Source organism: Lathamus discolor, chromosome Z (assembly GCF_037157495.1).
Source record: "Lathamus discolor isolate bLatDis1 chromosome Z, bLatDis1.hap1, whole genome shotgun sequence".
In the NCBI taxonomy this organism is placed as follows: Eukaryota; Metazoa; Chordata; class Aves; order Psittaciformes; family Psittacidae; genus Lathamus; species Lathamus discolor.
Window position 1 is genome coordinate 25,334,697 of NC_088909.1, and position 27,894 is coordinate 25,362,590.

Sequence of the window (27,894 nt, forward strand, 5' to 3'; positions counted from 1 at the left end):
CACTCCGATACGGAAGTGCTGCACTCTATGCTTACTGCTCTTGCCTACTTGCTGTCGAATTGCTTTCCTGTCTTCAGGCTGCTCCTCAGCACCCTCAGAGGCATCCTGGGTGGCTCTTGCTGAAGATCTTTGCCACCTGGGCTCACGTGCCAAGGGACTTGGCGACCAGAACGTGTGGCTGCAGTGGGAAATGGGCTCCTGGAGCTTGCTGCCCCAGGGCATTGGTGGGAGCAAAGGGTGTTTAGAGCGTCCAGGGCTGCCTTGGCCATGGGTCACCAGGCTTGGGTCAGGGGTGCAGAATGAGCCTCCATTTTTTTCAAGGCTCGTCGTGTTCATCAGTGGAGCTGCCTGCCATTCAAAGTCTCCTTGTTATGCTTTCTGAGATGAGATTGGGTGCTGGGGCGTTGCTGCCTGTGTGCTAGAGAATGTCTGTTTGCTGTCTCCGTGCCTGTGGTATCCATCGTAGAGGCACGTTGGGTGTTCTCATCTCTGCACCAGCCTTTCCTTGTATTACGGATCTCCCTTGCTGCTTTGCAGGCCCCCTTTAAATTCTCTTAGCCATCTGCTTCTTCCTGGGGTTGTTCTTTTGTCTTCCTGCGCTCGTCCTTTTGCTCTTGAGGTAAGCTTTTATTCTCAGGAAGCCCAGAGTGTCTGTGGTCTGCTTCTCTTGCTGGTCCACCGCCATGACTAGCACCGCAGCTTGACCACCCCGCTCCACCCTGGTGTGTCAGAAGTGACTTCCTTCCCTCCCCGTATAACGCACGCTGGTTTGCCTTCAGATAATACATTCCCCCTCCAGAGGTATGACTGCATGGATGTGTGCAGGCAGAAGCAAGCATGTTCTTTGGGCTTGTTGAATACGCAGGTGACTTGAGGTACTGCATCTCCTTCCTGCTGCCTTCAGAGCAGGGCGTGTTGTTCCTACTGTCTCTGTGCTGCAGCTGTGTAGCTCAGCAGAAGGGATTCAAGTCCACCCTCGTGTGTTACGTGCGTGTAGCTTCAGAGCTAAAAGTGTTTTGGAAAGGTGGTAAGGAAGGATGTCACATGGCCTGTCCTGGTCCCTTCTCATGTTTCCACAAGCGACAAAATCCTACTTGTGTCTTCCCTGCAGGTTCCTCGTCTGCTGAACGTCATCCTGGGGAACTCTCCTTACTTCGAGTTGATCAGCCCGAGTAATGAGGACTATAAGGTAGCACCGGGCATGTCTTCAACCTACCGCATCCTTTTCAGACCTGATGAGGACAAGGTGAGAGTGGAGGTCCCGAGAGATGGCGCCTTGAGGGGAAGGTGAACCTGCAGGGCTGGGTTCCAATGCAGGCATGTGGTGTGGGTTTTGAAGAAGTGGCCTGTGTTCAGTGGAGTTGCACTGGATCTAGACCTGGGGGAGACTCTTTCCTGGGGGTGAAGGTTGTGCTCCCATAGGCTGGAGGCTCTTGCCTGTTTCAGGCTGTTTTCCCCTTCAGTGGTGGAATATTTAACGTAACGTCTGTTGGCTTCAGGGCTGAGAGTCTGCTGTCTGTGCATGGCCTTTTCCTCATCTTCTGTTTGCTGCTTAAATGTAGTTCAATACTCTGGCCTACCCTCGGGCAGCATGCCTGTAGAGACTAAAGAGGATCTGCCCCATGGTCCCTGGCTGCCCCTGCTTGTGAAATAATCTGTAATGAAAGGCCATGAAGGTAAAAAGTGCATGTACATTACCAAATGCTACTGTGAGAGTCACAGAAACCAGCAGCCCTTCTTCTGCCATGGGCATGGTGCTAAAGGCACTGTGCTGAGATTGTTTCTCTCCCTGCAGGATTATTTCGACGAGCTTATCATCATCACAGAGAGGGAGAAGTTCTTTGTGCCTATCCGAGCCATAGGTGCCCGAGCCAGCCTGGACTTCCCTGAGCAGCTGAACTTCTCCGAGTGTCCAGTCAGGTTCAGCACCCAGAAAACTCTGCTGGTGCGCAACGTGGGGAAGCGGGAGGCTTGCTACAGCATCACCACTCTGAGGTAAAGGAGCTCATCCCTTGCGCAAAACGCTGTTGCGTGGTCATGGGCTTGTAAACTGTGAGAAAAAGGAGGCAGAGCATCTGAGGTGCTGGAGATGGGCAGGACACGTGGGGTTTGCCATTGCTTGCAGTGTTTTGAGAAAGCTCTGCAAGCAAGTTTTACACTGCAGTGGTGTCTCCAACGCAGCATCTTGCAGGTCTGATGCTGTTGGGTTGGAAGAGGCAAGGTAGGAAGGCAGCTTGACTGCTGAAGAAGGTGCTGTGTGGCAGAGGACAGTTCGAGGGGCTCAGGTCACGGATCCCAAACACAGCATCAAGAAACAGGCAAGCAATGAGCTGGTGAGAGGCACCACCACAGTAAATACCCAGTGAAGTCTAGCATCTATTTGCAAGGCGCTTGCCAACTACTCTACTGGGTAATAGAGCGTGTGTTGAGAGCTCCTTGACAAGGGTTTTAAGAGTTCCCGAACTTCGGCAATGAACTATTTCAGTCCCAAGTTGCAATAAAGAAATGGGAAGCATTAGGAAAGTTTTAAGTGAACTACACAAAAAAGCAGAATTCTGAGTAACTGGATTGCACGTGTGCAGAGGTGAAGAGCTGAGAACTGAGAACTGGGTGCAGAGTGTGGGGGGCTGCGGTCGTGGTATACCGCGGGATCTTCTGAGGTCTGGTTCTCTTTCAGCAGGGAGAGTCACCCGCTCTATTTCTGATCCTGGATGTTCTGGTTTTCTTGTACCGACTGTGGTTTGCTTGCTCCTTGCTTGCACAAGTGAGCTGAAGCGAACTAGACTGCAAACTTAACGGAGGGCCCGGATCTCCCATACAGTCCTGATCTCTCTCTTTGTGTTGCAGCCCTTTCTCTGTGGATGCCTCCATTGGGACTCTTGGCGTTGGAGAAGCGATGGAAGTCACGGTGGAATTCCACCCACCAAAGACCGGTGTTTATACGAGTCCAATGATCGTTCACTATGACACAGGTAAGCGCGTGGTGCACCCTCCGTGTGTCCTTCGAACCAGAGCGGTGTCTGCGCTGTCTGTCATCATCTGGTGGCTTCATTGTCCTGTTGAATCCCTTCTGCAAGGTTCCTTCACGCTGAGTCGAGCAAAGCTCCCCTGCTGGCTGCCAGATATTCCTGTGCTGGAATATTTCAGCCTGTAACAAGGCAGGCAGATCTTCCTGCGCACGGTGCACCGGGGGCGATGGCGAATATTCTGGGTGCTCCATTGCAGAAGAACTCACAGCAGGGAGCCTGACTGAAAAGGAGATGGCTTTTAACGTGCAAGAGAGCTCTCTGAAGAGCCTGCAACCTGTCCCCTAGAGCTCTCCTGACGGGTCAATGCTCCCGCTTGGGTTCTGAGATCAGAGCTATGCCCAATATCTCAGGACCAGGAGATGAGGATGACACGACACTGGGGGCATCTCCTGCCTGCAGGAGACCCTGGGCAAGGCATGGCTGAGGTGGCGCTCCTCAGCGTCACTGAGTGACTTGGATGTAGAATTCCCTGTGACCTGAGTGGGATGGCAGCCCAAAGGGCACCCGGGCACATCTGAAAAGATACATCTCCACGAACGTCCCCCAAAATAAGGTGCCTAAGGTGGTGCCAGGACATCCTCATGCTGTAGCATGTGCAGCTGTCAGGATATGCTAAGTGTCCTGATCCGGGGAACTGCTTATGCAGCTCAAAACTGCAGCTCTTTCTTCTGTTGCCTGCAGATTGCTCTGTTCCTTGTACTTCCGTCAGCAAGTGAGATGAGGCGAGACTTGCTTTTGCTTTGTTCCAGGTGAAGATGTTCACAAAAGCCTTTGTGGAACAGCTGTAAATGTCAACATCAGGCTTGACAAGAGCTCCTTGACAGTTGAGAAGACTTCTGTCACGCTGTCAAAGCTAAGATCCCTGGTCATCCACAATCAGAGTGCCATCACGGCCCACTTCCAGTGGAAGCGTTTTGTTGATCAGGAAGAGGAGGAGCGGCAGAAGCTGAGGTTTGTTTGAGAGATTCGTCTCAGAAAGATAGATGCCCCAGGGGAAAACTAACACACGGTCTCAGAGGGCTGTTGGGGCTTTTGAACGGATTAGGGCACGTAAACCCATGCACAGCGTGGAGCTTAACCCTTGCCATTGCGGTCCCAGCCGTGCTACAGCTGAGGATGATGTTTGGGGGAGAGAAGGTTGAGTGCAATCACTGGATTGCCTGAGAGGGCAAACTCACGTTTGGGAGCGGCAAACTATTGAGTTCAGAGATCCGTGCACTACGGAGGGTCCATGAGGCTGAGGAAGGTGTCAGCACTCGGTACCTGGGACTGCACTGAGCAGTAGCCCTGAAGAGCTGCAGGTGGCACAGCTATTGTGATACTCTAGCAGTTTCTTCTTTGATAAGCTGGCAGGCTCCTTTTCCAGTCACAGGCAGGGTAGAGTGCTTGGTTGGCCCAGAAGGTGGAGGCCGTCCTGCCGTAGGCTGGGGAATTGCCTTTCAGTGTCCTGGTTTCTGGCCCAACGAGGTGTTTCTCCCCTTCCTCATAGGCTGGGCAGATGTGGAGGGCTCTGCGGGGAAGGGAGGGCAGCCAGGACTTGGAAGTGCTTTTGGGCTTCAGCAACCTGTGTCGTCGTGGGGGTGAGAGATGGGGCAGGTTCTTCCAAGGGTGTCTCTGGCAAAGCTTTGAAATTGCCATTTCAGGCAGCAGAGAAACACTCACAGCCTGGGGGGATGAACTGGAAATGACACTTTAAAGCTTATGTGACTTGGGCAATCCTTGTGCGACTTCTCAGGCTCAGATGGGTGCAGATATACAGGAGTTAGTCTGAACCCAGAGCTGATCAGGAAACTGCCTTGAACTGCAGCACTTTTCAAGGGCTTTGAGCACATCAAGTTCAGCGTAATTAGGTCAGAAATGCCTCAAAGGCCAGAACTAGTTTTCCACTGTTGTCTGTTTTTAATGACACAGTGTGTGAGTTCTGTGCAAACGCACTGAGTTAAAAGAAAATCTCGTGAGCTTGCCTTGATTCTTCCCTGGACCATTTCTTTAGCATCTCTCCCCACCTGCCTGTCTCGGACTGGACCCTGGGTGATCCTCTGTCCCCTCAGAAGCCACCAGCTTTCCCCAGAGTTCACTTCAACCTGATTTTTTACGTATGAGACTTGCTGTCGTGCCAGTCTCTGTCCTTGACTCTGAGCACGACGCTTGGTTCCTCCTTACTCGTAGTTTTGGGGATGGTCCAAGGCCACCGTCCTGCTGTCAGAGAAGCTTTTGAGATCTCAGAGGAGAGAGGGCCTTTTCCTGAGAGGAGGCAGTGCAGGAGCCTGTGTTGGGATGTGACCCCAAAAGAAGGTGTCCCTCCTGCAGCGCTTTTGGGGATGTGATTCTGGCCTGCTGACGGAGCTTGAGTTGAGGGCTGCTCATGCCAGTGTGTGGAAGCCCTCCTCATGCACAGCATGTGCGCGAGGCTCAGTGTGTGTGCAGCAAGTAACGTCCTTGCCTGTTTCCCTTCTCTTTGCGTTTGGATTTAGCTGGGTGATGATCGTTCACACGGCGTTGCCTCGATTTGCTGCACGTGGAGCTTTCCCCTGGTCCCCCAGTGCTGTCACCCGCTGGTTCTTCATGGCCAGGGGACTGGAGCGTGAAGGGGGGACAGCAGTGTGCCAGCAAGGAGCAACCGCTCTGCAGCAGGGCTCCCCTTTCATCTCCCGCTTGTGATCTTTAAACACTAGAATGATTTCTGCTGCAGTCGCCAATAAAGGGAGAGGTTAAGTGCATCACAGCTCTGCAGTGGAGGCCAAAACGAGGGAAAAGATGAGGTGGTTCAAGATTCCACGTAGGGTTTGCATTCAGAGATGCTGGTCCTGACTTCTTTACTAGGTGATGCTGGGCAGAGTCCCTTCGTCTCTTGGCACCTCTGTTTTCATGCTCAGAAAGCCATTTGTGTCACTGAAGTGATGGGATGCCCAAATCCGTTGCTTTGCTTTGGAAGTGCACCGGGATCCTCTGGTGGAAGGCAGTGCAGATACTGTCTCCTCACCCCTGTGGGTGCAAAAGGGAAGGGGAAAAGTGTGATGCTGGTAACGAGCAGCTGAAAGCCAGTTGCTTCTCCCCTCCCAATGCAGGAGGCTTTTTCTTGAGGGCTGCCAGCTTTAAGAAACCTCTTGTTAGCTCGTCAGTGAGGAGTAAAACTCCTTGCTGTGCTGGGAAGAACGGCAGTAATGGGATCCATGTGGGAGCCTGTGTCTCAGGGTCGGCCCTGTGCTGAGCTGCTGCTCTTCCTTGCCGAGTGCTTTGCTGCTCGTGCACTGACACGACAGGCTTTGCAAATCTGCTGCTTATTCAATTATCTGCTTGGTTCGTCTCTCCCATGGCACAGGCTGCAGAGGCTGGAAGAGGACAAGCTGGTTGATGTTCCTACGGAGCACGGGCTGGTCCCCCCTCTCAGAGAACACCCTTCCCTTCCCATCTGCAGCTCCCAGAACCAGGGGACAGAGGTGCAGGGAGGCTCCATGCCTTTCTGCAGTGATATTTTCACCATTGTGCCCATGGTAAGTGATGGCTGAGAACCTCCCTTCCTGCTGCTCCTCCTCCTTCTCATCTCTGAAGGAGGTCCCTTGGCAGATCCCACATCAGCTGCTTGATGTGCCAAGAGAGGAGACATCCGGTTTTTTGTGAGGCTAGGGGCACTTGTTGCAAAAAGCATTTCTGAACAGCAGCAAGAGCCGACCCCAGGCTGGGCTCTGCTGCAAGGGCTGTGAATTAACGGCACTTCATGAGTGTCCTCACAGTGTTCAGAGGTATCAGTTATTCTCCGTAAGGACACATTCCCACGTAGCGCGCGGGGGTGAAGAAAGGACACTGGTGCACTGTTAGTTCACATACTGACCTGCAGAATGCAATGGTCCTGGGTGGAAAGGAGGCCAAATTGAGCCCAAGCACAGCAATCCCTTCCTAAAACCTGGATTTATACCACGTCTGAGTCTCCCTTCCAGTGTCGTCTGTGAGCCTGGACACGAGGCTGGCAGGTTTAAACGGGCTTTTTGAGTTTTACTGCAGATAGGTAGAGAAAACTGCTCACTTTCCTGGTGATGCCAGCAAAAACCCCATGGCCTTCAATCAGCCAGAGCCTGCCTTCTGAGTATTTGCATGGTCTTGAGATGAAGAATGGCTGCTGTCTGAGCAGCGCAGCATCCCTTCTCATCTTGGAGTAAACCCTGGAATAATCCCAACCTCTTCTTTCTTTTACAGTGGGTGAAAGTAGTTTATTTTTTCTATTTTGTTTTCTGAGGAAGGGGCTGCTGTTCTCTTCTTGGTTGCTCCTGCAGCCCATGTAAGGCTGAGAGGTGCCTTTCCTTAAACCAGTTGCAGGAAGTGAGAGCCTATAGAAACCAGGGATGCCTCCTGAAATGTGTGGCAGGGCTTCCTGGGACTGAGCACCAGTGCCAGGATCCTCTGCGAGAGCAGCAGAGAGTTGCAGAAACTGGTAGCGTGGCCCAGACTTAAATCCGCGAGCAAGAGCTCAGTCTCTTCTGAGGGGAACAAAATGCCCCTTCCGGGTGCCAGTAAAGGCGAGGGACTTGGGAAGCTGCTGCTTCCAAGCTCTCCTGTAAATCCTGTTGGCAAGCGTTGCTTGCTCCTTGCTCTTTGCTGATGCTCTAAATAAAGGCTTCTAGGGCTGCAGTGGAAACAAGAATGTGATGTTTGAAGATAAATGGTTTGCTGTCACTTCTGTTTCAGGAGGGAGATGTCTTGCCCAATTCTTCCCTTGAAATCAATGTGATCTTTAAGCCCGAAGAAGCCAGAGTCTACCAAGAGACAGTCTACTGTGACATCTCAGGTACAGCTCTTTCCTCCTGCTCCTGTTCCCACAGAGGAGGTAGAAACACTCTTCCAGCCCACTCGGACCTCATGTAGTTCTGGAGGGCTCAACAGGGCAGTGCTGGCACACGCCGCTGTCCCCGTGGTTCCCGGTGGTCTCCTGTCGGAGGCCAGGGCTCAGGATGCCTGGCTCTGCCTTCCTGATCCCAGAAGTGACCAAGCAGTGAAGGAATAAGCTTTCCCGCCATGGCTTTGCCAGCATTTGCAACACAGCTTTAGTGAAGGAGCACCAGGCCTCTGTAGACCAGTTACGTCCAAGATGAGTCTTTGTGGCGTGGCTCTCTCCTCCTTCTCGTGCTGCTCACTTTGTGTGCAGAGTAGGCTGGGATGGCAGTGAGAGCTCATCCAAAATTTGAGCCAGGATTCAGGCACCTTAGGCTGCTTCAGTGGCTGAGAGCAGCCTTCAGACTGAAGATCTTGTGCTCTGTCGTCTCTAGCAAATTTAAGGGAAAGGACCCACCTTGGAGTTTAGCTGTAAGCCTTGAGGTCTCGGTTGCCTTTGCACCAAGGGATGTGCACGTTAGCAGTACATTTATGGCTTATGTGATCTGCTCAGTGAGAAGGCTGGTTTCCCATGACTGGAGAGAGAGCCTTCATCGGGGACTGGAGAGATAAGACAAGGGCTGATGGGTTCGAGCTTAAACAGGGGAGATTTAGTTTAGATATACAGAAGAAATTCTTTCCTGTGAGAGTGGTGAGGCACTGGAAGAGGCTGCCCAAGGAAGTTGCTCCACCCGTGGCAATGTTCAAGTTCAGGCTGGACGGGACTTGAAGCAAGCTGCTCTAGTGGAAGGTGTCCCTGTCCATGGCAAGGGGTTGGAACTGGATGATCTTAAGGTCCTTTCCAACGCAAACCATTCTGTGGTTCTCTGAGACACCGGCCCAGGGGGTTGGTTAGAAATGAGAAAGCAGCCCCAAGACGCATGTCCTGAGGGATGAGATGGGTCCCGTATCTTCTCCTGGAGCATCTAGAGCTGGTTCCATCCAGCCCAGGGACCGGCAGCAGCACTGAGACAACCTGGAAAGTGCCGGGTAGCAGAGGGAATTGCACTCACAGAGATTTCCCTCCACAGGCTGTGAGACCAGGCTGCCCCTGTGCATCAGCGGGGAAGGCGTCGGGCCCCAGGTCCAACTCAGCTGTGACCAGCTGAGCATCGGGGAGGTGACTGTTGGCTCAAGCCACAGCTACAGGGTGAGCAGGACTGGGCGCAGGGCATGGGGTGGATCCGGATGGCTCTCGGGCAGCAGCGAGCCTCGTGGAGCTGTGGGATGGGTCTGAATCAACTTGGTGGTGCTGAGCAGGCGCTTGGCACTGCAGGTCAAGTGGAGTGCTCTGTGTCAGGGGAATAAGCCCAGAGTGGCTCTGTTTGTGTGAAGTTATCCCTGCTTTGCATGGAAAAAATCCCCGAGGCAGAACTCGTCCTGTTGTATTTGGCAGCAGCGCTCAGCATCTTCTGCCTTTTACAGATGTTAATTGCTAAACTAGAAAAGAAGTGAGCCTTCTGTAAGCAAAGAGGATTCCTCATGTATTTCCATGTTGCCTTCTCGCTGCTGCTGCAGGTGTTCCTGCTCAACAGAGGAGTTACTGAGACGCCCTTCAGCGTGGTCCCTCCGGAGAGAGCTCTGGGCTCCTGCTTCACCTTTGGCCCCCGGGAGGGCATGCTTTTGCCTTTTGATCATCAGGCCATCTGGATCTCCTTCAATGCCAGTGTCGTGGGGCAGTTCACAGAGGAATTCCAGTTCAATGTGAAGGGATCCCCTGAGCCTCTGACGCTGACTGTGAGGTGAGGAGGGTTCTAAGAGCTTGGCGGCCACATCTGTAGCTCTCTCTGGGTAGTCATCTCCCACCTACCTCATTGAGAAAGAAAAGGCTTGTCTGAGGTCTTGATCTTGGCTCTCATCCTGGCATCCCCACACTAGGAGCCCACACTAACCTTGACTCCAGTTTGACGCTGACTCCTTGCGACCGCAGCAGCAAGTGAAGTGGAATTGTCAGCAAGAGGGAGCCATGGAATAGGTTGGGTTGAACACACCATTTGCTGTGGTCCTTGATTTTGAGCTGAGAGGCAGAGCTGGCATTGGTTGGCATCAACCATGAAATAAATTAATGGGTGTTGTGCAGCTTCACGTGGTGATTCAGGTGGATGTTGGTGAGTCCTGGAGTTTGGAGCCTTCAAGTCTGCTGAATTTAAGGGCAGGTGAGGAGATGCGGTGTGTTCAGGTTCCGTTATGCCTGCAACTACTTGAAAGGAGGATGGAGCCAGGAGGTGGCTGGTCTCTTCTCCCAAGTAACAAGGGAAAGGACAAGAGGAAACGGCCTCAGTGTGTGCAGGGCAGATTTAGACTTGATGTTAGGAACAGTTTCTCCCCGAAAGGGTGGTCAGGCATTAGAAGAGACTGCCCCGGGCAGTGGTGGAGTCACCATCCCTGGAAGTGTTCCCAAACCGTGTAGACGAGGCCCTTAGTGACACGGATTAGTGGTGGGCTTGGCAGCGCTGGGGTGACAGTTGGACTTGATGATCTTAAAGGTCTTTTCCAGCGTAGATGATTTGACGATTCTGTGTTGGGTGGTTTAAGACGTGTTGCTCTTGGATGGGTCAGCTGGTGCCCTGGTGGTTGGCTGATGTTTTCCTCCAAGATTCAACTGTCCGCTCTGTTGAGCTGTTGCGGCTCTTGTCAAGGGATGTCTGGGGCTCCCCCGGCTTCGTGTCTCAAAGTCCTGCCCCCATAAAGATTGCGTGGATCAAGATCTTCTGAGCAAGGTGTTCCTGTACTCCATGGGAAGAGCGGTTCCAGCTAAGAAATGCCAAAGCAGGAAAGCTGTGGCTGGGAAGGGTAGTTACATTGAGTGTGCTTTACTGGGGACACCCCTGTGTCCAACACATTACAGATGGGGAAACTGAGGCACGCAGCCATCACTTGTTTGGTGTCCTTCCTCAGGCCATCTACAACTTGGGGGCATACCCTGCATGACACTGTGCCCCAAGCCCCACAAGCAGCTATGGGCTGCTGACCGCTTTGCTTTGGCTGCCTCCCGTCCACCTGGATGCTGTGCTGAGCATGAGGGTGAGGGCTTGATGTGAAACCCCCTGAGGTTCTCAGGCTGGCTTTTACCCACCGGAACGGTAAGGAAAGCTGAAGGCTTTGCAGTTCTCTTTAACCGAGGCCATGTCTCCTCTGCCTTTGTCCTCACAGTGGCTGTGTCACTGGGCCGGCGTTTCATTTCAATGTATCGTCCCTCCGCTTCGGTGAAGTCTCCTTTGGTGAGTGTGCCCTGGGCTTGGGCTGCAGGGTGGGAGGTCTGAGCCTTACCCAGATGGAGCACTTGTCCAGGACAGCATTGTCACTTGTGTTCCTCCATAGCCGCCTTCAGCATGTCAAAACCAGGACTGCCAGCTGCTAGGCAGTATTTTGCCATCATAAGATCAAACAGAACCAGACAGAATGGCACAGAGCCAATTGAATGGTTCAAATAGAACGGAGGGAGTAGAAAGTCAGTGTTCTCTGGTGTCCCTCACAGTCAGTCCAGCCCCAATCTGCCAGTCCTCAGCAACAGAATGACTGTGAAAGTCTTTCTTGTCCGCGGCCAACTGGAGAAGGGAGTTGAAGGCAAGTTGTAGGTGCCCTGGGTGAATTTTGCTGTTGTGAGGCAAGGGCACCATTTACCCACCTGACCATTAGCGTGAGAAATCAACTAGTGCTGTGAGGCCAACTCGTTGTCAGCTCCCAGGTAACATGGCCAAGCAGTAGCTCCGCATTGGGCGCCCATGTCTTCAGACATGGGCTCCTCCTTCCCCACCAAAAGCCCAGCTCTGCTGACAGAGCTGGCGGCTGTGCACCCAGAGCTTCTCCACTGAGATGCAGATTCTGGTTCTCCACCTCAGTCTCGCAAAGGACTTCTCACTGAGATGGTCTCAAGTTTAAATGTGAACTCAACCCCCCAGATCAGCTGCGATTGTGTCAGTGGCTTCCATTATGGAAAGCAAGTACCAAAGCTGAAGCCATGTCAGCCTTTGTGGGGTAATGAAAGGCGGTGTGCAGCATGGCCGTTTGTCCCCACTCCTTCAGGAGGGTGAGACACAGGTCCTGCTTGTTCTTGAGCATCAGGTTTGCCTCCAGTGAAGTGGGCCGTGAGCTGCCACAGGCTCAGTCTCGATTGTCCCAAACCAGGAGATGCACCGAGGTTCCTGTCTGGAGAAACTGCTTCAGAGTGCTCTGCATCATGCTGTGGCTGCCAATTTCATCTTTCCTTTCCTTTCCTGGATCATCTCTTTGATGACAACATACTGCTTTTATCTCTCGAAAACTGTGGGAGTGTTTGTGGAGTTCACGGGGACTTTTCTGGACTGACTTTTGAGAGTAAATGTTCTGGATGCACCGTCATGGTTGAGAAGGAATTGGTGCTGGTCTGGGGGAGGTGAGAGCTCCTCACAGTTAGAGACACTTGTGTCAGAGTGGCGTTTCTGTGTGACAAGCGTAAAAGGGACTGTAATTGACGACGACTTCCCCACAGAGCTTCTCAATCAGCTGTAATTGCCATTGAAAGGAGGCAAACTCCAAGCGCAGTTTTATCACCGCAGGATGTCCACCCCAGGAGTCACGGGATAATAAACTCCTGTTGTGTCCTTTTCCCAGGCTTTCCTCGCACCCTGTGCTGCCGCCTCACTAACACTTCCTCGGTGCCCTTCAACTTCAACCTTCGCATTCCTGGGGACGGCTCGGGAGCACCCAGCGTGACCAGTTTTGCTCAGGTGTCAGACAGCACTGGTCCGTCGTGGAGAAAGCGAGCCCCAGGTGCCAAGAAGCCAGCTGAATTTACTATCAGGCCCTGCACAGGGACCATCTGCGCCAAGGGACACTTGGATATCCAGGTACGCGAAGAGTCCAGCCCTGTGTGCTTCAGAGGTGGAGCTGGAGCTTCAGTGGCATTGAGGGGGCTTTAGCACTGCTGGCTCTGAGCATCCTGCGAGTAAGAGTTGGGCACTAGTGTTGGGCTCTACATCTGCCCTGGCAACGCAAAGCGCATTCAGTAATTCAGGTATTGTCCAAAGACTTCTGTTACTGCCAGAGACTGTGCTCTACACATGAACCAGCAGAAGAATTAAAGGCAAACATCACAGAATCCTAGCCTGTTTTGGGTTGGAAGGGACCTTACAGCTCATCCAGTTCCAGCCCCCTGCCATGGGCAGGGACACCTTCCACCAGACGAGGCTGCTCCAAGCCACATCCAAACTGGCCCTGAACACCGCCAGGGATGGGGCAGCCGCAGCTTCCCTGGGCAACCGGTGCCAGGGCCTCAGCCCCCGCACAAGGAAGAACTTCTTCCTGATACCTCATCTTCCTCATATCTACTAAATCCTCCCTTTCCTTGCTGTGGAAGGAGATGTGGAGGGCACTGCATATGGCCGATGGGTTTTGGGAGTGATGAAGTATTTGATGCTCTTGTCTTCCAGGTCACCCTGTGCTCCAACACCGTGAAGAGATACAAGCTGGCCCTGGTGGTTGATGTGGATGGTGTTGGCAGAGAGGTGTTATCACTGCCCGTCAGAGCCAGGTACCAACGCTTCCCTTGCAGCCCCTCTTCTTTCCCTATGCATCTGCCAGAAGCAAGTGGTGCTGCCTTGTGTAGAGCTGGCTGGCTCCAGCTCCAAACGAGGAGCATTGCTCAATGAGCTAGTTCTGCCCAGCTAGACAGGAGAACAGCAGCGCATGGAAAGCAGTCCATGATGAGCAGCACTTGTGCTCAGGCACAGGCACGGCCCAGGGCCTTCTCCTACAGGAAACTGTGATTATATTCCTTATCGGCCTGCTCTGGGGGCTTGAGGTGTAATGTTTCCAAAGGGCCGCCTCTCCTCCTTCCTGCAAGTGTTGGACTTGTGCTGGGTTGTGGCCAGAATCCAGGACTGGTTTGGGCCACAGCAAGCAGCTGCTGCAAGCTGTTGTCTGCCTCAGTTAAGGAGGGGCCGTGCAGACGGGCAAGGGGCTTAGGGCAGGACTGGTGAGGGAAAAGTAAAGGCGAGATCTTGTGACAGACAAAGTAGTCCTTGGTGTGGAAGGTGAGCTCAGGTTTTTGTGCTTCCGTCTGGCTCTGCTGAGCATTGATGTTCTCGGAGTTAAGCTCAAAGTTGTTCTTGCTTCAGCCACATTCAGGCCTGTTGTGCTGCGGTGGGCGTCAGTTCAACGGCAAGAGGGATGCATTTCACCGGTGCTGTTCCCTCTCCCGGGCAGAGTTGTGCAGTCAGTGCCTGGGCTGCAGTTGTGTAGAACAAGTGCAAATGGGAGCAGCTGGCGTGCGGACCCGTGGGGAAAGGAGCAAGGCAGCCACAGGGCCTGGGAGAGGGTTATCGCTCACGGCGCAGGGCAGGTGGTGGCCTGCACCCTGCGTTGCTGGGGTAAAGGGCTGGATTTCAGGCAGGGACACAGCGGTGTTTTCCCTGAGACACTGGAGTCTGGTGTTCCTGGAGCCTTGGCGAGCGCTGCTCCTCGGTGGGAAAGCTCCCTCAGAGCTCACACCTCGCTGGGGCCATTGAGAGGGTCCTTGCGAGCCTCCTGGGGCAAAGGAGGGGCAAAGCTGACCTGGGACAGGGCACCGTGCTCTGCCTGGGCACTGAGCAGCTTTTGTGATGCTGAGACTCAGGGTCTGCCCCTCTTTTGCAAGAGGTTGTTGGGTAAAAAGAAGTTGAAGGCTGTTTCTCACTGTAGGCGTATCAAATGTCTATTTGACGGTGACAAATGGGTCGTGCTCCATTTGGTGCTCATTGAGAAGTAAACAAGTAAGCAACGCTGTGTCAGAATCTAATTCCCTTTTGCTCATCTCTCTGCCTAGATGTGTAATTCCCCCGCTGCGAGTGCTCCACCCGGCTCTGACCTTTGGACGATGCTCTCTCAAAGTCCCTTACCAGCAGATGCTGACCCTTGTGAACGACAGCAACCTTCCAGGCTGCTACTGGGCTCTTCCTCAGGTTTGGCATCGCATCCGCCTCCTGCCTCCAATGTCACCTAGGGGTTTGTTAGGGAAAAAACGGGTTTGGTTAAGATGTTGCTGGTTTGTATTCAACCCTAAAGGTTTGCTGGGAACAGGAAGCTACCTGAATATCAACTCCAGGAAGCAGCTTAAACTCTCCAGGAAGCAGATTATATTCAAGTCTTTGGGATGCTTTCAATGCGGGAGAACTTGTAGGGTTGTGAAAAGCTGCTGCAAGGAGGCTGCCAGCACGGGACGGGGGGTTGTGGAGGCAGCAGCTGTTGGCCCCCCTCGGGATGCTGAACCCATACATGTCTTGCATCTTGAGTTGTGCCTTTCTGCTTTCTCCTAGGCATTTTTAGACACGTGTGTGAGTTGGCGTTGTGGTAGATGTTAAAGAGTTGAAAGTTTCCTCAAAGGTCAGTCTGAAGCCGTGTTTGGTTCTGTCCCTTATAGGAGAACAAGGATGCTGCTGCTGTGTGGTACTCCAGCCCTGAGCCCCGTGGGATTATCCAGCCTCAGAGCTCGGTGGAGATCCCGTTCACACTGGAAGTCCAGGTGACGGGAAAGCAGGACACCGTTGCTCGTGTTGCGGTGTTTGGGAGTAAAGAATCCCCACTGGTGAGTGCTGGGGCAGACGTGTGCCTTTGTGCCTCTCATCTTGGTGGGATGTAGAGCGTACAGGGGTTCTTCCAGGGAAAATGATCTATGGCTGTTGTCTACAAGGAAAGAAGGCATTCGTGGCATAAGCAACACTAATGCCTGGAGAAGACATGGGACTGAGTGACCCTGTGCCCGGTCAATCCATCCTCAAGGCGCTGCGCTCGTGCTCGGCTGCTGCTCGCAGCCCGCAAATGCTGGTCAAAACCTGGCTGGGTGTTGCCTGCACAAATGGGAGTTTCTGGGTGTCATTTCCTCTAGGTCTGCCTTATGGCTTGAGTGCAGCTTCGGGAGCTGGTAGCCACATCCAAGCTGGCCTTGAACAGTGCCACGGATGGGGCAGCCATAGCTCCTCTGGGCAGCCTGTGCCAGCCATAGCTCCTCTTGGCAACCTGTGCCAGAGCCTCACCACCCCTCACAGGGAAGAGCTTCTTCCCAGGATCCCATATTGATCACAACCCCACCCCCCCCCCCCCCGTCAATTTAGAGCCGTCCTTCCCTGTTCTGTCCCCGCAGGCCCTTATCCAAAGCCCCTCTCAAAGTTTCTTGTTGGCCCCTTTAGGCACTGGAAGGTGCTTTAAGGTCTCCCCAGAGCCCTCCCTTCTTCAGGCTCTACAAGCCTGGTTAAGGCTTGGGGTGTTTGGAGCTGGGGAAATCCCGCCAGACTGGATAAATTCTCATTGGTTTTAGTGATGTGAGAAGGGGGTTTAGCAAAAGGATCCACATTCCTCCTCCGCTAGTTTGTGCCCCTTCTGCAGGAACAAACTTTTGGGTCTCAGGCTGTCAGCAGAAAAAAACACTGCTCGAATGATGCAATTAATAATGAATGTCTTGGTGCAATAAAGAAGTAATACCAGGAATGCACACAAGCACAAATGAGAGGCAACTAACTTGCATGATCTCTGCTGAGAAGAGCTTTGCTTCCAGCCTCTACTGGTTTTCACAGGAGAAGCTTTGGGAAGGTTGAAGAAGTTCCTGTGCAGTGTGGCTGTGCAGCCGCAGCAGTCAGGGAGGGTGGTTTATGGCATGATGGAGCAGTACAAGGAGCAGGCGTAGGCACAGAGTAGCGGAAGGAGAGCTGACAGCATGGAGGAGGTGTGAAAAGCATGCGTGGGAGATGGGGGTTCTGTATCCCCTCCTAATGGGATCTTGTGGCTTTCAGATCCGCAGGGACCACTCCAGGTGCCACCTTTGCTCCAGCCTTCCTGTTTCAGCCTCACAACCCTGACAGCTTCAAACAGTCAGAATTCCCTCAGCCTACGAGCCCCCTTAGAGCTGTCCAGTCATTCTAAACCTTCCCTGTTGTTTTTTTCTCTTTCCTGCCTGCCTCCTGGAGCAGGAAATCCATTTATTGAGCACTGGAGAAGGACCAGTTGTCCACGTGCACCCAAGTGAGATAAATTTTGGCAGCATCCAAGTTCTACAAGATGCTTCCCGGACCCTTCACCTCTCCAATCAGTCTGTCATCCCCGCATCCTTCTCGGCAAAGATGGTAAGTGTCGCTGGGGCTGTTTTCCAGAGCAAGTGAGTGGCCCATAGCAGCCTGTGACTGGAGCACTTATTTCTATGCAACATTTCCACGTCACTGAGATGTGTCTGAGAGAGAAAGCCAGATGTTCCATCCGAGTGCAGCAAGAGGAGCCTGGCTCCGGGGGCACTTGTAGCTGGGGCACCCGTCAGTAAAACAGAGTTTGCAGAGATGTTTGAGCAGAAAGGAGTTCATTTCTGCAAGTTCTCCCTTTATTTTGTGGAAGGCGTTTAGCTGTGAGAGTCTTTGTTTTTGGAACTGAGAGGTCTGTCCTCAAGGCGCTTAGGGTGAAGTGGGTTTCACACCTCCTCGGGGGTCAAACCAGCTGGGTTGTTGCCCAGAAGCAGACTTGTAAGGGTTGTGTACCTGCAGAGCCTGTGTGCTCTGTAACATTGTAGAGCATGTGGCTGCAGAAAGAGGCTGTTTAATTCCTGGAGGCGGCAGGGTGGAACAGGCTGCGGAGCAGAAGGAGGTTGTGGGGTCTTCTGACAGGGGCTGATGCAGCCAGGAAGGGCTCGTATGCTGGGTCTGGGGGGTGCTCCCCACCGGAGGGGCGTCTGTGAGGGGCTTGAGAGGAGGTTTGTTCTTCTGCAGGCTGGGTTGTTGAAGTTCTGGAGCCGCTTCACGCAGGCCTGTGGCTGGGGACTTGGTTGTGTCTGCGCATGAGGCATCCAGCAGGGTGTGAGAGCACAGGCTCAGCCCCCTGGGCAAGGAGGAGGGGGCTGAATTTCCCTCCTGCTGCTTTTCCAGGCGTTTGGGGGTTAAATAGAACCTCAAAGTGGGGGATTCGCAGGCAGCTTGCTTTGTCCGCACCATAAAAATCTGCTTTTGACCTCTGCAAAGAGCAAGCACCCCAGTGCCCTCAGCAGCTGCCTCCTTCAGTGCCCTTTCTTACTTGCTGGTAAGCAAAGCAATTGTTACCCTGCTCGTCAGGGGAAAGCAAACATGTCCTGTTGCGCTGTGCCTATTGGCAACTGAATTACAGAGGGTTAGAAGTCTTCAAGACAGCTGTGCTTCTAGAAGCAAGCTGAGAGCTTTTCCCAAAGGCAAAGCAGGAGCAGTTTGGTTCTTAAATGTTGCGCTTGGCAGCAGCTGGGCAAGCCGTAGCCGTGCCCTGGAGAGCCGCGATGCGCAGAGTGGTGTCCCTGGCCTCCCCAGCCTGGCAGGGAGGGCAGATGCGATCATGGAGGGGTGAGCTGTGGACAGGGAGCACAAATGGAGACAAGCTCTGCCCCTTGATCCCGTAAAACATCCCGTTGACGGTGCTCGGGGCAGAGGCTAAACCACAGTGGTCCCCGTGCTTGTGCTGAGGAGATGCTGATGCTGAGGAGGCAGGAGGAGGCCGGTTGTTGGCGGGAGCATGTAGCCAGCCTCAGGCTCTGATCTCCGCCTCCTGCAGGGCTCGGGGTGCTTTTGGGCTGTTTCCTGCCACTGGCTGTTTGTGTGGATAAGGAGCAGCTTTGAAATGAAGAACAGAGGGTCCCCCCCACCGGGAATGCTGAACCACCTGGGACAAGGCTCTGCAGCCAGCTGGTGCAGGACGGGGTTTATTTCCCCTTCATGAGCAGCCCTACGAGGACAGTGACTCAGCCTGACTGAGAATGGGAATGCTGTTGTTAGAGCTACGGGAATGGGAATGCTGTTGTTAGAGCTACGGCTCTCGCTAGAGCTACCGCTTGATCAAGTGCAGCTGCATTTGTAACGTGGAGTTCTGCTTCCTCTGCCACTTGTGCAAGGCCAGAGTGACCAGATCACTTCAGTGACTCATCTGTAAACAGATTCAAGAGAGCTGATTGTGGTGTCTCCTCAGTCATCCCTTGGGGCAGCTATCCGTCCCTTCCTCCCTCTCTCCTTCCCTCCCTCCATCCGTCAGCTGCACACTGGTGTCCATTGTAACCAGATTGTGGAAGCTTTCATTCACGATGGACGTCTGTGCTGGGATAAGATTCTGATTATCGTGGTGAACTTCTGAAGTGGTGGATCCCAGCCCTTACTGGTTACTCAGGAGCTCTGATGCCCAATAGTACAAGAAGCTGCTATAGGGTCAGAAATAGCCACTGTCTTTGTGCATGCAGTGCATGCAGCTACGGCATCATTTTGCGGCGCACTCAAGGATAAGCAAGTAGCAGAGATGTTATCAGAGGTTGGGTATTTGTCTTGAAAGTGGGGGTATTTTGTAGCGTGGCTCCAAGAGGTTTCTTGTCTCTGAGACACAGGCTGGATTGGGGGCAGGCAGAAGCTGACCTAGAAACCCAAGGGAATGTGTCTCGGCAGAGCCTTGTGGCCCTGGCAGGTCTCCTGTTCAGCAGTGCACGGTGCTGCCCCTTGGAGCCAGAGCAGATGCTGACTGAAAGAATGAGGAGAGGATGCAAATTGTCCTCCCCTGGCCTGGGCTGTTGGCGTGGGCTGTTGGCCTGGGCGGGCCCAGCAGGGCTGTGCTGGGTCACGCCAGGGAGTTGAAGGTCTGGCTCCGTCGAGACCCCCATCCTCATTCCTCAGGAATAGTTTCTGGGGTACAATTTTCTGGCGGGCTTGTTGCCAAGCTTTGATAAATGAGCTTTGTCAGGGAGCAGACTCTCAGATTCACGTTTGGAGCGGAGCTCTCAGGGCTCCTTTCCAAGCGAGCTGCCCTGTGTCAGCACGAGCCAGAGAAGCTGTACATGAATGTCAGTGGAATCTTCACACCCACTGGCTCGGTGTGAACGTGTTGCCTGGGCAGGCCTTGGCTGGTGGCAGCCAGGTCCGTGGTTTCCGTCCTAAATGAGTGTTGTTTGTCTTCCAGGCTGGTGCAGACTCGTGCTGGACCGTTGGACCCAGTCAGGGAGTGATCCCTGCCAAGGCCGAGGTGTCTCTGGCTGTCACTGCAAACTTGGATGACACGGAGCAATTCAAGGACGAGGTGGTGCTGTTCATTGAGAACAGTCGTGCCTACGTCATCCCCGTCCAGGCTGTTGGCGTTGGCACCACGATTGTCATTGACAAACCCTTTGGCCCGGAGCTCAACCTGGCGCCCTGCTTCAGGTAGGGAATCTCTCAGCTCCCACTTCCCCATGGGCTCAGCAAGGAGGAGTTCTGCTGCAGTCCCTCAAGCTTCTTCAGTGCTCACAGTCCTGGCTCTGCTTCCCTGAAGCCACAGGGCTTCCTTTGGAAACATTTTATGGCCATCTGCAAGTCAGTAGGTACTCTGAAAGCCACCGAGCTGGAGAGCAGTTGCTAAGTTGTTGCTGAATTGTCTTTAGTCATAATCCATTTGTCTCCTCACTTTATCAAACAAAGATTTGGAGGAAGAGAGCAGGTCCTGGAAGCCTCCAGCTGAGAAATGCTGCCTTACAAGTACAGACATGTTTCTCTCTGCAGTGATATTGCTTGCTTTGCCATTCCGTCTGGAGTAAGATCTCAGAGCAGCAGCAAGCCTGGGCAGTAGCTTGTTAGCAGCTCCTCGACTGAATGAATGGCGCTGGTTTATTTCCCCTCTGGCCAGGAGCCCTGGAGGAGCAGCAGAATTTCTTTGCCCTGTGTCATCCCCCAGTTGGCTCCTCTCCCCCACTCCGTGCCCGGTTGCTCTTTATTAGACGTGGTGGCTCTTCCCTGGTTTCTCCTGCCTGCTTCCCGAGGCACGGGCAAGCGAGTGTGGATGCAGGACCAGCTCTGGAAGGGGGAGGAAGTGTGGAAGTGTGGAAGTCTGCTGAGGTGGAGTGGGATAAATGAAGAGTCTCGATTGAAATTGGTGAGCTGGAAGGAGAGGATTCAGTGGTCCCAACGTGTGTGTCTGAAACCAGTCATGTTCTTGGAGACAGGAGGAAAAAAGTGCTGTTTGCCTTGTGTTGGAGACCTCCTCAGAGAAGAAGAACAGTCTTCTTGGGGTGGCTCTTCCTTTCTGTGGCTGCAAAGAGGGTCCGTGGTGCTCCGATACCTGAATTCTTGGGGTAGAAAGAGCAGCTTAATCCTACCTTAAGTACTTGGGATAGATTTGGAGAGGTAAAATACGCACCCACGAGCCCTCCACGTACGCAGGGACATCGCAGGGAGGCTGGTGCTTGTCCAGAGTTTCCTGTGCTCAGTGCAGCCACAAGCTGGCTGCACAATGGAGGGGACAGTGTCCGTGTGATTCATGTAGTTGTCTTCTGCCCCCCTTTATGTCTTTGCCTGCGGGCTCAGTTTGGAGCTGTTGCCATTGCTGTCGGCTGCAGAGCCGCCACCAGAGGGTGGTACGTTGGGGGCAATGAGGGTTGGATGCTCCCTACGAGACGCCTCAGAGGCATGAACAACAGCTCCCAAGGGGAAGGTGGAGTGGCAGCGAGGCTGTTCCTCCAGCTACTTGCATGTGGGGCCGGCTCTTTACGAAGCTCTTCCTTGCTGGAAGGGTGCCAGCAGAGCAGCTGCTGGATGGTGACAAACCTAGGGGCAGCCAAGGTCTGGCTTTTGGTGAAGCCGAGTGTGCAGTCAGGTCGTGCCCTCAGGGTGCTGAAGCTGGGTGACCAGTGGCAAATAGCAGCTCCCCTGCCATTTTGTGTCTCTGCTTCTCCTCTAGCCTGGATCCCTGCTGTTACCGCTTCAAGATGACAAACAAAGGACGACGCACCCATCTGCTCTATTGGACCACAGAAGGTGGCACCACACTTAAGCAGCGCAAGCGTCTCCCTCGCATCAGTAAGAGCAAGGGCAAGGTTTCCTCCTGTGGCCCCGTGCTGAAGCTTCAGCCGCTGAGGACGGAGCTGATGCCCGGCCAGACAGCGGAGGTGGTGCTGAAAGGCTCCTGCAGCACCCCCCAGGTGAGTTCTGCATCAGGGCATTTCTGCAGCCCCTTGACATTTGCCTGAGCAAATGGGCAAGTGCTTCTGAGAACCTGGTTTCCTGCCATAAGTTACCGTGGCAGCACCAGTTGCTTTCCATGCTCGCCACCATCAGTTGCTGAGGCTTTTTGAGTTCCATGGCTACCATAAAGCCAACTTGGTGGTAGCAAAACATGGCCTGAAGGCACTGTCGCCCCAGGCTCTGTCCAGCATGGCCTTGTACCCTGCCAGGGATGGAGCATTCACCACTGCTTTGGCAACCTGTGCCAGTGCCTCACCATCCTCACAGTGAAGAACCTCTTCCTTGTATCTAACCTGAACTTGCCCTGTTTGAGTTTAAGTCCATTACCCCTTGTCCTGTTGCTGCAGTCCCTGAGAAGAGTCCGTGTCCGGCATCCTTGTAGGCCCCGTTCAGCTAGTGGAAGGCTGCTCTGAGGTCTCCCCGCGGTTTCTCTTCTCCAGGCTGAGCAGCCCCAGTTTTCTCAGCTGGCCTTAAAGTTAGAGGTAGACTGGGAGCCCAGGCAGAAAGTAACTAAAGAAATGGGCAGTTGTCTGTGTGGGGAAGCAGCGAGTGAAACAAAACACCCAGGAAGGTAGGGAGTGTCTGGGAGCAGCATTGATTTTCCTCTGTAGACAGACACGGGCCGGGAGCTTGTCCGGCCCAGAGACCGGGACGAGAGAAATGAACCCAGTGTGCCAGCTCTAATGATCCGAATGATGTCCGTCCACATGGGAAAGTGTTCCAGGGATCATTAGAACTGAGAGCTTGACTTGTGTCAGTATTCCCATCAGCGCTCGCCCCGCTCCCTCAGCCAGCCCCCGTGTGCCGAGGGCAGGCAGGTCTTGCAGCACCCTTGGGTTGCAGCTCAGAGGGGCAGATTTCAGCAGGGTCACTGAGTGTTTTCCTCCCTGGACCCTTCTCTCCGGGAGAAATCCAGCTCTGCAGAGGAGCTGCCGTCTGACCCCGGTGTGCCTTCCCTGGCTCCAGGAGCACTGGGCACAAGTGTTTAAGTGAATGGGGAATAAATGTGCATTAAGCTCCTGCTGCTGCTAGAGTTTGAGAGGTGTTTTAAAGGATTGCCTGAGTGGTAGCTTGAGGAAGACTTGATCTCTCAGCTGGTTGACTCCGATGGGACTGTCCCTGTGCAGTTCTGAGCCCATGAGGCTTTGCTGAAGAGGGAAGAAGGAACCAGAAGGGAAATGGTCAGGCCACTGGTGAGGGTGCCTTCCTGGAAAGCCAAATGGGCATCTGTGAGCTCAGCTGTGGCTACCTGGCTCGTGCAGTCCAAGCCAAGAGCCTGGGACTGGGTCTTCCACCTTCCCTAGGTCTCGAGAACTTCATACTCTTGAGGCTGGTTAGAAGCCCAAGACCCTGTGGTGCACGTGCAGCACAGGTGATTCTGACATCTCTAGGCTCTGAGGAGGAGTTGGGTTGTGGTGGTCTATCAGAGGGAAGAGAGAGGAAAAAAGGGAGGAATGTGGGGAAGTGAAACCATGAGGAGGAATCAGGAAAAGTCTTGGATGTAAGAGCATCCAGCTTAAGTAGAGGGTTTTCATGCCAGGTTGAAGACATCTCTTTCCTGGGGAGGTTTGTTTGACAGGCAGGTCTAGGGGGACACAGTACATCCTAGGAAGGCAGGCTGTCTGTTTGGGGTTTTCCCAGGGATCCTTTCCACTAAACTTGCAAGGGAGGATTTGCTGGCATTGATCCTTCTATCCCCTGTTTCCCTTCATACAGTCTGGTTTGTTTTTTTTTCATGAGTTCCTACAGTTTTCGGTAAGCATTTTGTTTGGCAGTGGGACAAAGCAAAGCAATAACCGTTTGGGCAGGGATTGTTCTGAGAGCTGTAGGCAGCACAAGACTCCTGAGGGCCTTTTGTGGTGGTTGGGTTGTAACACGAGGGACGCGTGAGTGCAGAACAAAGAGGATGCAGCTTATAAAGAAGAGAGGGCTCCTGAGGAGACCAATGGCTGTAACTTCATGCAGTAATGGGGCGTGTGGGTGGGCGGCTCAAAGATGCAGTGTGTTTTGTGGACACCCTGATAACACCCGCTGGGGGCCGTGTGGCTCGCATGCAGGTGGTGAAGGAGAAGCTGCTGTGTCACGCCATCGTGGGCAAGGAGGGAGTGAAGAATCTGATCGTGCAGGTGGACGTCACGTGCGAGTTCATTGCTCCTGCTCTGCAAATATCCAGCAGAGAAATCACTTTCCGGGTGGAGAAGGTGAGTCTCTGCATTGCATCCTGGCACTGACTGGTGTGGCTGGGGTGTGCCTGTGTCCTAAGGAGGAAGTTCTCCAAGTCCACAGAGCTTTGGCTGTTGACTTGAGCCAGGCCCAGCTTTTGTCATGAATGCCGAGATCATTATTTCACCCCTGTGGGGCTGGGGACAGTCTCCGCAGCTCTATTCTGCCCTTCTCGAGGTGCAGACAGAATTGAGCTGCTGAGCCAAGGGCACGGGCTGAGATGTGGGGCCCGTGAGAGCAGCGTGGGCTTTGGAAGAGCCACTTGCTGTGCTGGGGCTGCAGGTGGAGAGCAGATCCCTCCTCACCCTCCCTGAGGTGGTGGTGAGAGGAGTGAGGATGCTGCTAGAGATGAGGCTGTTCTCTAAGTTGAGCCAGGTAGAACTGAGATTACAGCTGCTCTGGCGAGGGGGAGCATGCCCCCCTCTAGAGAGACGCCAGTGTCTGTAGTCAGGGTTTTGAGGATCTTCCAAGGTGTGGTGATGTCCGAGCAGCGATCGTGTAGGGAAGCTGAGAAAAGCTGAGATTCCTGTCAACTCCTCAAGCTGATGAGGAAAAACTGGCATCTCTTGCGCCTCTTTGCCTTCCCTGCCGTCGGTATGGGTGCTGCCTCTTTGCCTTTCCCAAGCCTCACCTTCTTCAAAGGACCCACGAGTGCCCTTCAGCTGCAGCGATGAGAGCACCAGTGCAACGTGTGTGCCCTTTAGTGTCTGGATCCCGACTCCTGCATCACCTTTCCCCGTCGCGTGAGGTGTCTGAAAAAGAGCAGATAGCTCATGATTTAGTTTCTGCGGTTTCAGGTCTCTCCTCCACTTCCCAGGCTTCCAGAGAAGCACAAATCCTGTGAGCAGGCGGTTCACATCTAATCAGAAGCTTTTCAGCTCCCCCTGATGTCTGCCTGTGGTCTGCTTGATGCCACATGCTCCCATGTGTTGCGTGCTGCGACACTGCAGGAGTTGGATGCCAATGCATCCACAATTAGTTTCCCAAAGACTGTCTAGTTTAGATAAACCATGCAGGAAGCGCGGAGCAATGCATGGACAGGAGGAAAAGGCTTAGGCTGAGCTTAGCTTTGAGGCTGCAACATCTTGTCAGTGGAGCAGGGGCAGCAGGTTGCGGCCAGACTGTTGAGGTTTGGAGCTGTCTGCATGTGCCCGTGAATGTTCAAAGCTGACCTCGGGCTGCTGCAGGCTGTCCGCTGCAGGCCATATCCTGCTTGCTTGCCTCCTCTGAGCAGCATCACTGCCTTGCGGGCCTGGCAGAGCTGATAGGGTGGTAAGAAACTACTGTATGGGAGTGGAAATGGCCTTGTGCCTTGTGCCTGTGTGTGCTCTCTGGGCAGGAGAGGACACACAACTGGAGCCAGAGGGGGTTCACTTTCTGTTTTGGATCTTGCTGAAGCAGCTGCCTCCTCTGGGGGGCTGCTCCCTCATCTGTACGCGAGACTGTTTCCCTGTCCCCTGGGGAAGGCTGTGGGTTCTAAACACGAAAGCGTCTGCTAGAGTTGGAGGACAAACTTTGCAGAGGGGTAGAAACCAATCAAAAGAGTAAATAGAGATGGATGCACTTTTGGGGTTGGAAAATTTGAAATGCGTCTGAAGGGGAGGAGGTCCATGGCCACTTCAAGGTCATTTTTTCTTGTCTCCTGTTTCTGTAGCACCCCGGTGATGTCCTGGCTGTGATGTACAAGCCTCTCTCTGTAAAGAACATGTGCTCGCTGCCCCTCAGCGTGGTCCTTGCCTTAGAGCAGCCCTTCTCCATCTGCACTGCGGACCAGCAGCCTCTCCCTGCAGATGCTCAGGTGAGCAGCCCCGGACTTTGTTGCTGCTGGGCTTTGAAGAGGGATGAACGTGGTGGTGTGTCTCTGTTGGGAGGTCCTCCATGATGGAAGTGTGTTCTGTAGAGTCTGCAGTAAAGTGGCCCAAGCTAAATCAGATGTGAAACGAGCTGCTGAAGGAAACAGAATGCCATCTGAATGGGGAAGAGACCTCCTGGCTTGAAGACAGGGGGAGGAGGGAGCAGGCACCCAGCTGTGGGCAAGCTGTAGGAAAGGTGTCTGCTGGAAGGCATGCCAGCTCTCCAGCAGCCATCCTCAGATAAGCTGGGGAACAGCTTGCTGTCTTTGAGGGCAGCCCTGCCTTTGGGAAGGCTGAGGTAGGCTTCTCCAGCTGCTGTCTGGCTCCTGCCCTGGTGTGTGCGGAAGGTGTTGGGCATGGGCTCTGCAGTGCACGTGTTGTCAGAGGTGCAGCCACCGCTGTGCTGCAGGCTAAAGGAGTTCCTCCAGAGTGAGGGCGAAGGCCTGGGTGCCAGAGTGCTGCTTTGGTTGTGTTTAGCAGGTGGCTTCTGCGGCTCCAGAATTCAGGAGACCAACGTGGATTTCCTCTTGTATTGGTGCAGAGCACAGAACCGTGAGCCTCAGGCAGCTTCAGAAAAAAGTGCGGTGCTTGGTCAGACAGCGTGAAGAAAATGAAGGATGAAGCCAGAAGCCTGTGTTGGGGTCACACGTTGAACATTTTCTCTTCATCTCCTTGCAGCCCGTGAAGCTGAGGACAGGGGAGGAACTTCAACTCTGCATCGGATTTAACCCTGCTTATGAGGAGGATTTGCTTATCCGGGCAGCGGAGAAGGCTCTGAAGATCAAGTTCCTGGAGCATCCTCACGAAGAGCAGGTCACCGTCCGGGGAGAAGTCTGCTTCCCGAATCTCCAGATCCAGAGCACGGCCGTGGACTTTGGCTGCATCTTGAATGACAGCAAGGATGTGCGTTACATGGAGATGACCAACTGCAGCCCACTGGTTGTCCAGTACCACTGGGCATTCCTGAAGGACAGCCAGGTGAACCCAGTGAGGTATGCGCACCTCTCCCTCTCCTGGAAGCTCTTCTTCCTGATGTCCTGTTTGTGGTTTGCAAAGCCCGAGGCCATTTGCCTGATCTGCCAAATTGTTTTCAACCTTCCCTTGAGGAAATCACACCTCTGAGTTGTGCTCAGCCAAGGTGCTCAGGGAACAGGTGATCTCCGCCGGTTTGATGCTGGGAAGGAGACAGCATTCTCCAGCCAGGCTGGGACTGTAGGACACTACTGACCCTTTTCACATAGCCATAAGCTGGAGTCCTGCTTTATCTCTGCAGCTGCAAAGCCATGCTTCGGCACTTGGAGAAGCGGATGTAGAAGGTGTCCTTCCCTGCTAAGCCCATCTGTTGTCATTTTGTACTAAGATCCTACCCAGGCACTGCCATCAGAGTGACACACTGCTGTCGCAGTCCCTTGCTCTGCTTTGCTGTAGGCCTGTATGGGTTCCTGGGGGCAGGAGGGCTGATGTAGAAAGCTGCTTTCTCAGATCTTCGTGGCCTGAGGCAAACAGCCCCTTGAAGTGAGTGTTCATCTCTTGAACTGCACGTCACATTCACAGAAGAGCTATGTAGAGTTTTAGTGAGGAATGGCAGGTTCTGCTGTGACTTTAGGTCCAGCTGTAGATGCTGGAGGGAGCCCTTGTATGGACATCCCTGGGAAGGAGGACCATGCAGTGGTGGTCTATGGTTTCCAAGGCCAAGAGCAAACTTGTAGTGGTGCTGAAGCACATCTAGAAGCACATTCCTAGTGTTCCTTCTGCTGCGGCTTCTCTGCATAGCACAAAAGTCTGCTCTGGGCAGTTTGAAGGACGGTAGCAAATGGTTTTCCGTAATGCCCTAGGAAACGCAGCAAAGTTCACCACGTGGCACTGAAGCGCTGTTATTACAAACAAGGGAAACGATCAAGAAGCAGCTGTGTGAAGGGAATTGGGATCTGACTCGGAGGAGGTGACCTCTTGGGAACTGGAGATGAGCTGTGGCTATTAGGAGGGCTTGGGGGAGAC

General features: G+C 53.6%; 1 protein-coding gene across 1 annotated transcript in view; it reads left to right on the plus strand.

Moving 5' to 3' along the window:
- LOC136005899 (hydrocephalus-inducing protein-like) overlaps positions 1-27,894 on the plus strand; it is a gene marked incomplete at its 5' end in the record, with an annotated part of 42,995 nt that overhangs the window by 3,620 nt on the left and 11,481 nt on the right. The window contains 12 exons of the mRNA XM_065663789.1: positions 1,112-1,246; positions 1,796-1,995; positions 2,848-2,972; positions 3,779-3,969; positions 13,307-13,396; positions 15,274-15,438; positions 16,817-16,969; positions 19,788-20,026; positions 21,537-21,777; positions 23,878-24,021; positions 25,698-25,841; positions 26,575-26,888. Of these exons, the coding sequence (XP_065519861.1) occupies positions 1,112-1,246; positions 1,796-1,995; positions 2,848-2,972; positions 3,779-3,969; positions 13,307-13,396; positions 15,274-15,438; positions 16,817-16,969; positions 19,788-20,026; positions 21,537-21,777; positions 23,878-24,021; positions 25,698-25,841; positions 26,575-26,888 (2,141 nt within the window). The remainder of the gene's footprint in view (positions 1-1,111; positions 1,247-1,795; positions 1,996-2,847; positions 2,973-3,778; positions 3,970-13,306; positions 13,397-15,273; positions 15,439-16,816; positions 16,970-19,787; positions 20,027-21,536; positions 21,778-23,877; positions 24,022-25,697; positions 25,842-26,574; positions 26,889-27,894) is intronic.